The sequence below is a fragment of the Psammomys obesus genome, unplaced genomic scaffold (genome assembly GCF_907164565.1).
Source record: "Psammomys obesus unplaced genomic scaffold, mPsaObe1.curated_primary_1811, whole genome shotgun sequence".
In the NCBI taxonomy this organism is placed as follows: domain Eukaryota; kingdom Metazoa; phylum Chordata; class Mammalia; order Rodentia; family Muridae; genus Psammomys; species Psammomys obesus.
Window position 1 is genome coordinate 34,190,955 of NW_026596051.1, and position 16,549 is coordinate 34,207,503.

General features: G+C 41.0%; 1 protein-coding gene across 1 annotated transcript in view; it reads right to left on the minus strand.

The window, feature by feature from the left end:
• Ppargc1a (PPARG coactivator 1 alpha) overlaps positions 1-12,669 on the minus strand; it is a 449,244-nt gene extending 436,575 nt beyond the window's left edge. Inside the window, exon 1 of the mRNA XM_055623978.1 lies at positions 12,614-12,669. Within this exon, the coding sequence (XP_055479953.1) occupies positions 12,614-12,631 (18 nt within the window). The 5' untranslated portion in view covers positions 12,632-12,669. The remainder of the gene's footprint in view (positions 1-12,613) is intronic.
• Positions 12,670-16,549: the final 3,880 nt, after the last annotated feature.

Consider the following 16,549-nt stretch of genomic DNA (forward strand, 5'->3'; position numbering starts at 1 on the left):
CTAGTACGAGGACCACACACAGTTTGACAGCCTGCCAGCTTGTGTAGACCATTCCCTCTGAAAAGATTTGGCCCGAGTCACAACCCAGCTTGGCAGCTCAAAAAAACAGCTGCCGGACACTGGAGGAATGTGGAATTGAACACGGAGAAAGAAAGGGCTGTCCTCTTTTCCTCAAGTTTTACATATAATTTTATAATTATGTGCCTTTTTGGATACTTGGACTTGAATTATGCTTAATGAAATTGTTGCTAATTTGTTGTTTGATAGTAAGTTCATGGTTTGTATGTGGCTATGTATCCAGAAGCTGTTTGCATGGACACATGCTCACACAGGCACATGCTCAGTCACAGTGATGTTGTTTTGAAGGTAAAGAAAATTCTCCAACTGACAGGGACAACTGAAGATTCTAAAGGGTGCATGTTTGCATGGCATACAAATTGCGAAATGAATAACTTTAATGTGATAATTTGCTGCTGTTACTGGGTCTTTCCTCACAGATTTCCTTTAATTTGATATTAATCAAATAAGTATGTTTTGCATGAAATACATTATCCCATGATTTAAAAAAAAAAAAAAGACCTGCTTGCGTGGTAATATGATTCACTGTGCTCTGTGCTATACTGTCTCTCATGCACATCTTGGGCTCAACAGGGAATATTATCAATGAATGTTTGTGAACTTCGGTTTGGGATAAGACAGCCTACATTTCCCATGAGAGTGTGGGAGTAGCTGGCCATTGGCCAAAAGCTACCATTAAGCAACACACGGAGCCACGTTCCAAAGTACGGAAGCCTGCTTGGGACAATTTATTTGCCTCAGACACTGATTCTCAGTGTGTTAGACCACGGAATGCGTATTTGTTAGAAATAAATATCCTAGCTGCACTACCCACAACAGCCAAGAAATTGGGACAGCCAAATATCTACCAACAGATGAAGGAATGAAGAAATGTGGCACACACACTCAACGAGGTTTTATTTGACCATGAGTAAGAACAAAACCATGATGTTTGCAGGGGAAAAAGAAAAATGGATACAACTGGATGTCATTATATTAAGCAAAATAAGCCAGACTCAGAGAAAGAAACATCACATTGTTCCCATATGCAGAATTTACATTTAAATGTATGCGTATGGAGAACATGAAAATAGAAAGGGATTTATAAGAGGACAGAAAGGGCACTTAAGGAAAGAAATAAATAACTCATTAGTAAATACTCATGACATGGAAGCAAGACAGATTGTCTGGAAGGAATGAGGGAATTCACAGGATGGGCACAGGGTGGACAGGAGGACAGTGGTAGGGAGGTGAAATGAATGGAGCAAACCCGCTGATTCCTGTGTTTGAAGCCCTTACTTTCCATGCTAACTTTAGAACAACTTTGAAAAGAAATAAAGACCTTACTATGCTTGCCAAGGCAATGTTAGAGAAGTCCGAGGTGTTTAACAAAGATTCCTAGCTGCTGCTCCAACATAGTCAGGTCAGGATCTCTGAGGAAATACAGCTCTAACCATATTTCCAGGCGAAACTGGCTTTCTTCTGCTTCTGGTTTATTTCGGGGCATTGTTGTTTCGGCGGCGGCTGCTGCTGCTGCTGCTGCTGCTGCTGCTGCTGCTGCTGCTACTGCTACTGCTACTGCTGCTGTTGCTGCTGCTGTTGTGGTTGTGATTGTAATGTTGGTGATCACATCCAGAGCCTCACACACTCTAAGCAAGCATGTATCAAATGCATTATGTTCCCTTCCCTATTCTTGAGTCTTGGATAATATGGATTTGGGTTTGGATTTTTGTTTTGTTTTGTTTGCTTGCTTCCTTTTCTGTTTCTACAATGGAATGTCAGACTTAATAACTTATTAAAGAATATTCATAGTTCTGGAAGCTGGGAAGTCCATGGTTGAGGGACTGAGTCTTATGAAAACCTTCTTACTGGTAGAGACATTTTTGCAGAGTTCCAAGTTGATACAAAGCTTAGTGGTGGGACAGCAAGCATGCTGGAAAGAGTTACCTTTATAACAAAGCTATTGTGTTGATAACTTATTAATTCACAAACTGATTTATCCATAGAGGCAGAGTTCTCATGACCTATCTTCTAAAGATCTCACTTCTCCAATGTCATTAGCAAAGGACTTTGGGGGTTAGGGTCACAGCAAATGAAGCCTAGGAAGACATATTTACATTGGGGCAGAAGGTTTTCCTTCTCCAATGTGAAGGCCATAGTGAGAGTATGAAAAATGGGTTTATAAGCCAACTGTGTGTGAAAACAAACAAAAAGTCCTAATGTAACTGTTTTCTTGCTGAAGACACCTACTTGGCTAATGCTCTCTGTCACCTCAACTCACAAAATATATAATAATAAAACAAAATACCTGTTCAGAATGATAACCAAGCAGGCCTTACAAAAGACAACTTGATTTACAATAGATAATGTATAATAAGACAAAAAAAAGTATGAGCATGAACATACATCAGAATAAATTTTCAGGAAAAGCCATTTTTTTTTTCAAGTTTGCACTACTCTAGTAAAATTCAGCTTGCTTTCCAAGCATTTTGGTTTATGAAACGCTTCCCTGTATTTCAGTAGATAATTACCCCTTTCATTTTCTATTCCATCTTACCACTATGATGGCAGTAAAGAAACTTTAATTTAAAATTCCTGAAGATGCTTAAAAGCCAAACAAGTAACATAACTTACATCAAAGAGATCTGCTATCTACTTGGAACCATGCCTGGACCAAAAGCATAGATTGCCAGCCTAGGATAGTGTTGTGAACCTTATTTCAGGTAGTTAACAGGCTGAGTGGAATAAGTGAATACAGTACGCTGCCTTAGCAGGTACAATTGCTCACCGTGGTTGTGTTGGTGGCTGTGGTCCTTGGGATGGAGTTGTGGGGCCTAACCAGACTACAAATGGGGGAGTCTAGAAGAAAAAGATTGACATTCAACATTTGCAACAATTAAATCAATAAGTTCTTTAGGGAGAAGATCACCTAACTCCCCAATTCTTCCCAACATATATCTGGCTGGTCACAGAGCTGTCTCCTACAGAAGATACCTAGGGCATGATAAGAACCGTACCAGGAGGCAGGCATCAACAGGGACAAAGAAAATCTTCAACCTTGGTCTGTGACAGCATTCTCTACCCAAACTCAATGACACCCTCTAATTCTTCCAAAACCCATAGACTTGCCCTGCAAATGGCTCTGAGAGAAAGATGTCCACCTCACTACACTTGGGAAGAAGGTATTGTGCATTTTGCCAACTGTTTTCTCTCTGTAATCACAGAGGAAGAAAATTTCATGCCCTCGCATAAGAACCATGGCACCTCTGTCTTGAACCCAGCTGTATTCAAGATTTACTGTGTGGCCCTGGGCAGCTCATCGGACCTCACTGGGTCTTAATTTCTTCATCTGGAAAATGAAGATGCTACGTACATCACAGGCACAGCATCTCAAGGTTAATGCAGCAGGCTGATATTGAATTGCAACTGAATGGGGGAATATCTAATTCTGGGAAGGAAGTCAGGCACAGCAACCCACACTTCTGGGTGTGGATAGCGTGTGTAAGATCATAGCACTGAGCCCTGGGGTCAGTCACGCTCATGAAGAGCGCAATAAGCCGTTCACAATACACCACCTGGAGTCTTTTATTGTTATTGCCAAAGTGGAGTTGATAAAAACAAACAAAGCAAAAGGTCGAAGCCCTAATTTATCAAAAGTTATTGATACAGATTGCATATTGACAAGCAAGGGGCTGCTTTTAGATTAGCATCAATAAATCCATTTCATAATACAGTCCAATCCCAACACTTGGCCCCCAGATCCATCCATCCAGATATTAGAAATCCATCCTGCTTCGCCTGCAGTCTGTCAAATGTCACCGCAAAGTGCAGAAGCCACCCTGCCAAGTCTATATCCTGAACTAAATCCCAATGGAAACTTGCAGATATAAATAACCACTATGAACATACAGGAAAGAAAAACAGCTCTGAAGTCTCACTGTTACTTCCTTTTTACCCTTTAGCCTGTATTAAGTCTAAGGGGGAAAAAGAAAACTCATACAGTCACTGTCCAAAAACCATCTAAAACCAGGTTAAAACAATCTAAAACAAGGTTTAACCAATTCCACTTTCTAGTTACTGTGAACACTATTTTAATCTGAGGAGCAACATTTGGGGCATGGACAGAGGTTCTTTGGTGTCATTTTTGCAGGCATCCCTGAAAGCTTTTGAACCTTGGCTCATGAAGACAGGGAGGAATGGTCTACCTCCTTGTGGGTGGATGATGAAGACGCTGGAGAGTCAGTTTTAAGGAATCGCCAGTTAAGCATGGAATGAAACTTACTCCCAGGTGTTTGTAAGGCCTGGGAAACTACTATAAGACAACAGAAAGCAGAGCCTGCACACACAGCTATTCTCACTTAAACTGCACAGAGCCAAGAGTTTGCAACCTAAGGTAAATCTTGTCACCTACCTGAGCCTCAGTTTCCCCATCCTCAGCAAGCGGAAAGATCTTAACCCAGAGTAGGCTCTCAATAAACATTTTTCAAACATAATTTGAACTGAGAATTACTGAATTGTTGACATCACCTATCGTTCAAAGGGCAACAGTCCGTTGTGGAGTGCATACCCTTTTCCCACCAGAACACGAGAAGGTAGGAGCTGAGGGAGAAGAGATGATAGCCCTTTTCTTCAACCCTGGACAGAGGAAATGCGCAAAATTAGATAAAGAGGAGGACTGGTGTGTGTGTGTGTGTGTGTGTGTGTGTGTGTGTGTGTGTGTGTGTTAAAGAGAGAGAGGGGAGAGGGATAGAAGGAGAGAGAGCCTAGCATTACAGAGACACAGCACTGTAGAAGGAGAACTGAGGGATGGGCACCCCCACTCCAGTTGGGGAGCTGCAGGGTTTCCTACCACTCCTTGCCCACACTGGGGGATGTTTCCATGATGGCTGCCTGCAATTTTATGAACTGACACCTGTGCTCATTTGCTCAGGGAACAAAACCCCACTTTAATATTTGCCTCAATCAGGTTGTTAAAAGTGGAAAATCTGCTGCAAATATAAAAGCCTAAGCAAAGATTGGTTTAAGATTATCTAGGCTTTGAGGTTTTCTGACCACAGCTGAAGGAGAGACTCAGGGTGGACACAGGTGCCTTCCTAGATAAAGTAAATTAAAATGACATGGGGTATGTGGGGGTTAAACTCTTTTCCTATTGAGTTGTGTTAAACATTCCAAATCTTGACTAAAAGTCTCTTTAGAATCTGTCTTCATATGCAATAAAAAAGATGGGGAATTGGTTAAAATAAGAAAGAAGAAGGAAAAAAAGAAGGAAGAAGGGAGAGAGAGTAGGGAAGAAGAGGAAAGAAGATCTAGTCTCCCAGGTCTCTGCAGTTTGGCAAGGCCATGGGGGGGTTTCTGTGGCTTCCTGGTGGCAAATGGGGAATGAAACTGAACTTCCCTCAAACTACAAGGCCCTTCCCTAAGTTTCTAGCCAGTGTGAACCTACTTCCTCTGCCTCCAAAGTTAGAGAATTTATTGCTGTTATGCAAGGCAGCAAGTTAGAGGACACAACATACCAGGTCCCCTGAGATCTGCAATCTATCCCTGCCGCTATCATTCACTGCTCAGAACATCCCAGGCAGTTCATCTGGGGACCACCCATAGGACTTTCATCATCTCTGATTGCCTTCCTCCATTCTTCATCTCATATGGCTCATTAATTCAAGTTACTTTGTAAAAAAAAAAAAAAAAAAAAAAATTACTTGTAAAACTTTACCATTGTTGTAGGCACCAATGTCAATAAGACCATGAGTTTTTTCTATGCTGTGATCTTCTCTTAGTGTGAATAGTCTCATTATTAATAAAACAGCATAGCAAAGCAATTAGGAGACTAGATGCCACATGTTTGAATGCCAGCTCTGCCCCTCCTAAGCTTTGCGGTGTTGGGCAACTTAAGTTTTCTGTGCCTCAGTTTTATGTTTTATTAAATAAATAATACCTATTTCATAGTCACCATTTGGGTTAAACTAACTAACATTTGCAAAAGGTTTGTGCCATCTAGACCAGCCCCCAAAATGGACAGTACTTTTTGAAACAGTAAACTAAGCATAAGACTGTGTCAGCCTTTACCTCAGGGTTTTACACTGTGATCCCTCCTTGGCATATCTATTGGAGCCATTCTTCTGCCTCAACCAATGCCAGAGCCAACAGCACATTCACCACTAGCACAAAATTTAGACATACAAGTAAATGCAGTCACTTCCTGAGCAAGTTCTATACTCGGTACTGCATATACATCACCTACTTGAGTCTTCATTCTGATTCTATGAGGCAAGCCCTGGTTTAAAGAGCAATTTCCACCACTTGTAACCAAGAAAGTCAGGATTCCAACCAAGGGTATCTGACTCAAACATCTGTGACTATCTCATTGACATTACCATTTCTTCCCTCTCTCAAGAGCTCACTGCAGCGCCCAGTGGGGTACAGCATCCTGCCTTTCCCCTATCATGTGCACTTCTCCTCCTGGACTTGGTACCCCAGCATTAACATAATCCTGTAGTTTTCTGCCACCTGGTCCACCTCCGTTATTCAGGACAACTGTGCCTACTCTATGTATTTTGGAAGTAAACCATTCTAAAATTTCCCTGATCTTGAAAAAGGTTTACAATACACTAGACTGAACTTAACAGTTTCTTTACAACTCTGGTCATCTTTAACAACACCAAATACTGTCATGTTCTGTGATGTAAACATGACCGCAGGGCAAGCTTGCTCTGAGTGGTGCAGTGTGACTGTTAAAAACCTTGACTCCCAAGCCCCTCCCTAGATCTATTGAATCAGAACCTCCGGGTTAAGGGGCAGGAATCATTCCAATTTAAGAACCACTGCCTTAGGGGATGTACAGGCTTTTGACCCTGCTTAACACTCCCAGATACAGCGGGGCTCGAGGTCTTATGTCTGCTTTTCATGCTTTTTCCAACCTCTTCCACCCTTCAACTTGACAGCTCTCTCTTCTCACTGCCAGCCGACATGGCTGGATGAATATCTCCGATTTCTTCTTCTACCAGCTAATGTCATGATTTCTAAAATGTTTTTCTGTAACTTTAGCACACTTTCTTGCAAACTGTTTGTTAGGGAGATGCTCGAAATGAAGCATATCATCTCAGAGCTCTTTTATGGGCGTGAGAGAATGACTGTGGTTTCCCTCCCTATTTCCTGACCCCATCAGCATACCCTTCACCACATCCTCCGCCTTCCGCGGAGAACACTGAACTCACTGTCTTTGACAGATACCTTACTGGTCAAGACTATGAGAAGAGGGGGAGGGTGACTCATACTAGGTAGTCAGTGTTATCCAAAATCGATAGTGTAATTGTTTCAGTTTGAGACTATGTCCCCAATTTACAGCACAGTCCCTGTAGGATGTTTGAAAACCTGCCCCTCATAGTGAATATTCCTACTGTGGAAAGCAGTGATCTCTGTACTAATAATTAGACTACCATTTACTTTTGAGAGGCTCTCATGAGAACTATGGCTAAGGGAATTTGCCTTTAAAAAAATCTCCTCTGTAGAAGAGAATGTCACAGCATCCAGAAAAATCTTATAACCTTTAAGTTTTAGTTATCTTATATTGACCACATTCTTAGCATGTTAGTATGCTATCTAAAAATGAGCTTTTAGATATAGGCTTTAAGCCATATTTTTTTTTAATTTTAAGAAAAGTTCTTTTAAAATTGCTATTGATTTTCTTTCCAAAATTTACAAGTTGGAAACACAGAATTTAGAGGCTAAATTTAATGTTTTGAATATGGACTCAGAAGATGGACAAGGTTGTTTGGAAGCTAAAATGTGGTGGGAAGATGTAGAATGTTGGGAATTAGGACAAAGTTCAAAGTTATATCAGCAGGTTGGTAGATATGGGTTAAAAATATCCCTGGGTAGGGTCAAGCTATTCTTTCAACTTCCATAGGTTTTAAGCTCTCTAAAATAAAACTTGAGGGGGGAAAGTTCACACATGTATACAAGTAAAGGCCATGATACATGAACAAGAGCGAAGCTAATGTATTCAACCAGATGTGGACTGTGGTGAGAAACTTGAAGCACTGAAGGCTCAAAGTCTAAGGAAGCCCTTCTCTGACCCTCAGGGTGACAGCCGTCTTTTTTCATAGTCCTTCACCTATGCACCACTCTTACCTAAAATTCACCCTATAGAATCCAACATTAGCAAATATACCTATACTCACAAGCTAACTGAGGCAACTCTTCCTGACCCTTTAAAGCCTATTTTACTGGTGTCATTTACTCCGTGAGTCCACTTGGTGCTAAGTAACTACCCTGTGAGAGGAACCTACTCTGTGACCCTAAACTTCTCTGAATTCCAAACTGAATGGTAGGGAAGCAAATTGTATGTGTATGAGATCCACAATGTACAGAGTATAGGCCAGTTTCTGTCATCGAAAATACCTTTGCTATGTGCCATTTTGATATAATATTTTTGTCACCATCATCATCAATATCAATATCCTGGCGTTTCTACCTGTCTATTTCCCAATTTGATTGAACAATTGCAAGTCAAGATGTTATCTATTTTTGTTTCCTTGACATCTAGGCTAGTGGTACGTGAAGAATTCAACAAATATTTCTTGGATGGTAGAACTGTAGCTCTCTTTATTTGTTTTTTCCCCTCCAGGATTTGCTTTAGTTCACATGAATATAAAGCCTCACCCTGGATTGCCTAATTAAAACAGCCACCATCTATTGGTGGAATCTATTAAGATGCTCCGAGTACTTCCTAAGCTCTTTCCATGTATTAACTCAATTAGACCTCACTAGGCATATCTTAAGTCTCACCTTACAGGTAAGCAAAAACAAAACAGAAAAAGAAAAGGCTACATTTTTCCAGTGTCATGCACAAAGAAGCCATACCAGATTTGACCTCACAGAGGCTCCGCTAAGCTATCTCACCGCTACCACACGGAGCAGAACTGGCTGGGTTGAACAACACACAAGTTCAGGTCCCTTTCACCTGTGCTCCGTGGAAGGATGTAAATTGCACCGAGGGGACTTTCAGAGAAACAATCCTCAGTCCTCATGGCCTAGGCAGGCAGGTCAGACTTCGGGGACTTCCTGCTTAATTCCACCTTTCTAAAAATAACCTGTGAGGGACGCATCTCAGAACCGGGAGAGGAGACACAAAACACTGCAGAGGACATGATGGAGAAGAGTGGTCCTGCTTTCCAAAATACTGTGTGCGTGCTTCTCAGCATCAGCAAGTTGTGTTTTGTGATGAGAAAACAAAGTTTCCAATTATTGGAATTCCATAGTGTATTTAATTATGCAATTATTTTACGGTATTAACAAATGCTAGAGAGAAGTGGCAGTTGCTGAGATTTGGGCAATTTGGAAGAACAAAATTTATTCTTTTCCTCAGCTGATTACTTCTCAGGAGTCCATCCATTTTTCTGGATTATAGAAATGATGCTATTTTTGAACTGCTTCATTCAGAATTATAAAGCAAGCCAGACCCTCACTCTTGGCAGTCCAAATCTAACCCCAGTACAAACTAAACCTATTTCAGGGGAGAAATGTTCACAAATCCACACCATTTTCTTCCATGAACTGCTTTAGGCTCTTTTTTCTCTTTTGAAATGCCAATAAATATAATGTAAATAGAGATTTTAAAAGTGATTGTACAAATTGCATGTTTTCAGTGATGTGAACACAAATGCATTTCTGTTCATTTACTTAATAAGGATTTATCTCCCAAAGTTCATGAATGAGGCTGTAAAGCCTGGAGCATGCCATCAAAACATCAAAAATAGGTGTTCTGTGATGCCTCCATCACCATAGCAAAAGTGAAATGCAGTCATGCAAAGTTAAACATTCCATACATTTCTATTCATCCTCTAACACTCCCCTTATACTCCAGATTAGGCTATCACACTTTAAGGGGACAGGGAGTGAATCAAATTTCTTGTTTCTGGAAGCATTACAAACAATAGGTCTTTTCATTTAGAGCTTTTCAGCTAAGAATCACCAGGCTGTTTACACACAAAACATAATTAATCCATACAGTCTGCTACATCCCCACCCAACGGAAGCTCTCCTTGATGATGAAGCTATCCTTATATTTTCTCAACCTGAATGTAGTCCAGGATTTTAGACATCACGTATGTCTCATGTCCTTGTGCATAACTAAGAGGCAAAATCTACAGAGGAAAATCTGGCCCTTCCTCTTCAAGAGGTAACAGTGAAGGACACAGAGTCTGGACCCTGATGACACATTCAGAATTAGCCACAGACGAGGTGAAATGAGCCACGTGGCTTACCTGTGTTTTGAACTTGGAGCGGTAAGATTTTGGATCTTAACAGCTCCTATGCCACAGAACAGAGATATGATGAGCTAGTACAAGTAATTCACTTAAAATGGAGCCTTATTTTAGCATCCAGCCTTCACAATTTTAGGAGCTGATATCAAGTCACTTACCTATGACAACTGAGCTCTTAAAGTCATAGCACAATGACCTCATGGGAGTCTCATCATCTTCCCACAAAGCAATGGAAGTAGATGCTATTATTCCAAATCTTCTAATGGAGAGGGGAGTTCAGACAGGCCCACCAACACTCAGAACTTGAGCCCCTGAAAGCCAGGCTAGCATATTTCTGCTATGCCTCTTTCTATCCAGAGAAAGCCGACTGACTGGTTCAGACAGGTCCCTGCTTATTTTGTGGGGGAGTAAGGGGGTCGTGTTTGAAAGGAGACATAAAAAGCATTCTGCTGCCAAGGCCTGTCTTACATAGAAAAAAAAAAAAAAAAAAAGATCCACATCAGCAGGAGACAGGACAACAAGACACCATCATCATGATTTCTGCTAACTATGAAATGAAATTTAATTTCATGCTTTGCATCCACAGACAAAAAGGTTCAGAGCTGTTTAAATTCTCTTCAGCCCAATGACAGTTAGTAAACAGGAGGCTTCGTGTTCTAATGCCTGAAATCACCCTTCGGATCTCAATATATTATTTATGCACTCAGCTTAAAATAAACAACAACTCTGAAGTAGGTGAGTGGTCTCATTTAGTGTGAACTTTTTTTTTATTCTGACAGTTACTTTAAAACATCAGTAAACAACCTTAATTCACTTTTAACGAATTAGTAAGCTACTGCTGTGTCTACAGGAGGCAAGCAGATTGTATTATTAACCAAGACAACTTTCTCCCTGTCAGTCATCTGCACCTCACAGAGGGATGTGAGCCTTGCCGTCTTGATGCTCAAAGCAATCCGAGGGCACACCTGGTTCCAGACGGTATCTTCTGGGGTAGCTCTCTTCCACCTTTGACTAGCTCTCTTGACTCTGAGGTGCAGAGTGGGGCCTGGAAAAGGTACATTCTCAGTGCTGCTTGTTGAGAAAGATATAAACAAATGAGAACCTTTCCAAAGGGACAGACTTTGGGTACTGTAACGCTGAGTTGCCTTATGGATAGAAATTAACCTGAGACTACCCTTAACAGACCTGACAGGTGGCACCATGAATATTTGAAAGAGTTTCATGTTTAAGATAGAAGGTTTGGTTTTTTGTGGGAGTGGATAGTAAAATTAGGATTTAGGGAGGTACCAGAGGATGGGTTTGTCATAAGCTCAGAAAGAATGAATGCTGTTGGGAAATGTTCCACCTCTCCGGAGGTGCTCAAGCATTAGTGGGATGGAGTCCTTTGAGATGGCCAAAAGATGTAAATTCTAAAGCATTGTACCTGAATCCCAAGGCTGGGCAATAAAATGGGCTCCAGGAAGTTTCTGAATTCCTTTGTGTTAGGAATTTCTAAAGGGTACCATCTGCTTTTTCAAACAAAATTGCCATGGGTTAAGTAGTGGGCACATTGCTTCCAGCTAGCCCAGGGTCAAATACACAATTCTAGAATGCTGGTTGATTCGGAAAAATAAAAATGTACTGTTACTACAAGGAACTCAAGTAAAAAGCTGTTGGGGACAATCCTACTTCTTCTCCACTCCGGGGCCATGTAGCTCTGCAACCTTTGCCATCCAATGGATAAAAGGCAACTTCCAGTCACCTAAACAGTAATCAAGTGTGAGAGGAGTGATCTGGCACCCAGCTCACTATTCCATTTTGCCTCCTTTCCTCTCTCAAAGTCTGGAAACACAATATTTAGCAAACCATCTAGTTGGCATTTATCAGCAAGACATCACTCACCCTTATTGAAACCAGCCCCTCCTCCGAGATACAAACTGATGGCTCAAAACACAAGTTCAATGCAATTGAAAAGGGAGAGAGAAGTGAGGAAAGAGAAATCAAAACACCTTGAATTTATATCAAGAGGTTATGGCAACATTTTTACACACTGTACAGTCATTTATTATTTCAAATTATCCAGTCAACTTTATATAAATTTACTCTTCTCATAGAAGATGTTTTTCTATATCCAACATGTAGATGAAACATTTGAGAGGTCAGAAGCATTAAATTCCTCAAAGACAGTCAGGTTATCAATATCTGGGTGTGAAACATGGTGTTACGGAATTCCTGAGACAGCAAAAGCAGACATCTGGTATTTGCAGTTTGGAGCAATAGAAAAGAACATGACAAGAATGTGTTATACTTACAAAGTACCCTTCATCCATGGGGCTCCAATTTTACCAATATTAGTTCACTGATTTTCGCAAAAAACCTGAAAGGCAGAGGGTAGGTTTGGGTTACCCTCACTTTGCAGATGTGGACATGAAAGTCTAACAAGGGGTTACATTATAGGGCTAGTATGGTGAGGACGGGGGAAGAATTATAACGTTGATCTTCCATATCACAACATAGCACTATCGCCGAGCCTTCTCTTGGAGGCTGATATTCCAATGAAACTCTTATCACATTCTCACCTTATACACAGTTACCCCACGTTAAACAATGGTGAACCCAGACGCTGACATCCCTTTAATGACGTGAGAGGGTAGGAAACACTTCTCAGATTCTGCTTAAAACAGGATGGGAAAATAAGATAGACAAAAATGTAATCATCCAACTAAAATTTGGCCTGAAAATAATGTTTCTACTGCTCAGTTTATTGTACTTATGTTCACATTTCAGCATATGGACTTGGGTTTAAAGTACATTCCAAGGGAGTCAGAATGCTTCAAATGTAATCTCACAACAACATTTTTAGAAGGGTGTATTTTTAACAAATCTTTCTAAGACATCACGTCTTCTCTAGCACTCACACGCCATAGTTTACACATCAAAAATAGATATTTATTTTGTTGTTACTGCAAGTAAGTTTTTCTCCACGTGCGGTTTCTTGGAAGACACAAGAATGTGGATGACACTGGTCTTGGCATCAGGAAATTTTTAATCCTGTGGTTTGGCGATGTTGGTACAGACACAACCACCGTGATCAGAAACCCTCCAGAATGTTCCGTCAGCTTTTGGGCACTCTTGAGGAGTCATGGACATTTGTTTCACAATGATAGTGCCTTGGGAGAGATTCTTGAAAAAGATGAGTTTGGGTCCTACATATTGGTCATGCTGTGAGAAGTGATAAAACTTCTCCTGGAAACTGGGAATCAAGAGTCTCCCAGTGGCCTTGATGTCAGAGTCACAGTCTAACATACTCTTCTCTGTACTCACCCACATAACGCTGACTCTTTTCTATTCAGATATTCAAGTACTTTCCGACCTCCAGACTCTCTTTCCTTGCTCCCCCCTGCTGCAGTGCCACTGTGGGTTACCCCATCTCTTTCATAGGATCACTGCCCAAAGACCCACTCACTGAACCCTCCTCCAACCACTTCTAAAGGAGTTGCAATCCATCACACAGCCTCCCTGTCTTTTCTTTATAACACTTAACATGCCCCTGTTAAGATATGGCTCATCACTTTGTTTTCTACATCCCCCTATTACAACAGAAACTGAGTAAGGCATATTTGTTCTCTATTTAATGTAGGACTGAAAGAAACCATATGCATACCCAACAGTCCTGGGTAGCCTTTCTTATCCACCTCTTTTTTCCTCTCACTGAGGTATTGCTGTAATTAGTAACGAAGGAATGTCAATACTATATGGTAGGTTTTTATTTTGCACCAACTAAAAGAAGAAACAGAAACTTCACTAACATTCAGTGAAATGGTTCCCCAAAAAAGTATAATAAACATCCATTTTATCATGTTTTTTTTTCTATTTTGTTGATCACTAGGACAAAAATTGAGTGATCTCCTTGCTTGGCCAGCTCATTAGCCTCTTTGCAACACCCCCTTCCATTCTCTGACCCTTTCTTTGTTTCCCAATATGTGAAGTATAGAAGAGGCCAGTGCAGATTTCCAAGCTTCCCCCTATTTCAGAAGCTAAGGAGAACAATGAGAGGATGGTAGACCAAATCACATCCTAATCTTTTTGCATCTCCTGACATAATAGCACTAAGCACAAATTTACCTCAAAGGTCTGGAGGTCAACATTGCATACCAAGTGAAGTAGGGGCCATTGGAGGCACAATTTAATCATCTAAGTATATCTCAATGCAGTCAAGCTTTGAAGGAACACCACAGATATCTCTGGCAAGCTGTGCCCCGTCTCCCACTAACATATGACAGACACTTGAAGAATGATGCCACCTCTGCCACTTACGGCATCATCAGTCACAGACGCTTCGCTCAGGTCCCTAAACAGATTTCCTGTTTGCTTCCACATTAATAAAACTCGCACCTTTGCCAGTCAGAATTTTTTTCCCCAAGCATCTGAACATCCAAAGAGATTTAGAAGCAATTAACGTTCACGAGTAACAGAGCGATCAACATGGGAATTACTAATGGGACTGGACAGAATCCAAAAGCTGATATTAGGATAATAGCACATCTCCGACATAGGTTAGAGAGCTAATTCTGCAGGGTGCAGTCTTGGTTTGATTTCGGTGGCTTTGTTGGCTACTGTCACAGTCACATAAGCCTGTTCTATATAAAATTCCCCACCCCCTACAACATAGCTTTTTATTTTTTAACTGCCAGCGAAAAGAAGGTATTTTTGCATCGTTATAACACAACCTCTAGCATTAATGGTGTACATTGAATTCAAGTTTATTTTTAAATTGCCTACCTGACAAAAATGCTAAAATGTCATTTTCACCCACTTTGGGTCCCTAGACTATCTTCACCTGCTAGCTTTTGTAGCTAGAGGCCACAAAAATAATAGCTATGGATTTCCACCTTGCTTCTGCCAGGTAACTTTTTCCACTTAACTTGTGTGTGTACATCTCTGGAACACAGAAGGACATGACATTCCCATTCTCGGGAGATCAGGTCCTATCTCCTTGTCAGTTCTTCTGATTCGTTTTCATGAGAATTACTCCAGCACTCAGGCCTAACCTAACTTCTATCATCCCACCACACATACCCAAGGCCAAGGTAACATTAAGGAAGAGATGGCAGCAAGTTTGTGAGAGACAGGGGTTAAAGCGGATCCCTGTAAATCAGTGTCTTCTGCACATGATAAGGCCATTGCACTCAGGAGATCACAGCATCTGTGACTGCCAATACAAGACTCTTACAAGATCAAGTTAGTCCCATGGATTAGGGAGGAGCTGCTGGGAGCTGGGAGCCATCAGGAGGAAGAGGCATTTTTTTTTTCCAGGAATATGGCCACTAGTAGATTTCTGTTGCAGTTGCTTTTCGGTTACTGTGATAAAACACTGACAAGTAGCAATTCAGGAAAGGAATTATTTTTGGCTTACACTTCCAGGTCACAGTCTATCATGAATAGAAGTCAGGACATGATGTCAAGCAGAAACTTAAAGCAGAAATCATACAAAAACAATACTTGCTGGCTCACGCGTCGACCCATGCTTCACTAGCTTTCTAATACAGCCAGGAAAAACTTGATGAAGAAATGGTGCCACTCCTTAAGGGCAGGGTCTTAGAACATCAAGAAATTTTTCCCACAGACATGTTCAAGGCCAATCTGATCTGGCAATCCCATAATCAAGATTCCTTCTCTGGTGACTCCAGATTATGTTTAATTGACAGGTAAAGCTACTCAGACAGTTGTCCAGGCTCCAGCAAATGGCACCACACCCGAATGCATGGGAACATCACTAACTGAGCGAATCGGAATTTTTTAAAATGGCAGCAAGTTGGAAGCGGAAAACATTGGAAGGGAGGGGTATCCAGGAGAAAAAGAGGAGTGAGGATGGATATAATCAAAATACAATGTGTGTGTCTATAAAATACTCAATGAATAAGTGAAAACTATTTTAAAAGCATATTAGGAACTCAAGAGAAGGCTCAGCAGTTAGGAGCACTTGCTGTTCTTTCAGAGGACCTAGGTTTGGTTCCCAGCATCCACATGGAGGCTCATAGTCATCTATTATTCCAGTTCTAAGAGCTCTGGTGCTTTTTTCTGACCTCTGTGGGCACTGCACACACCTGGTACTTATAGGCATATAGGTAAAACGTACATACAGACAAAATTAAAATAAATGAACCATTTTAAAGTATATTTTACTCAAAAGTGAAAGTTAAATACATTGAGAGTTTGGAAAAACACGGGGGCGGGGTAACAGACCA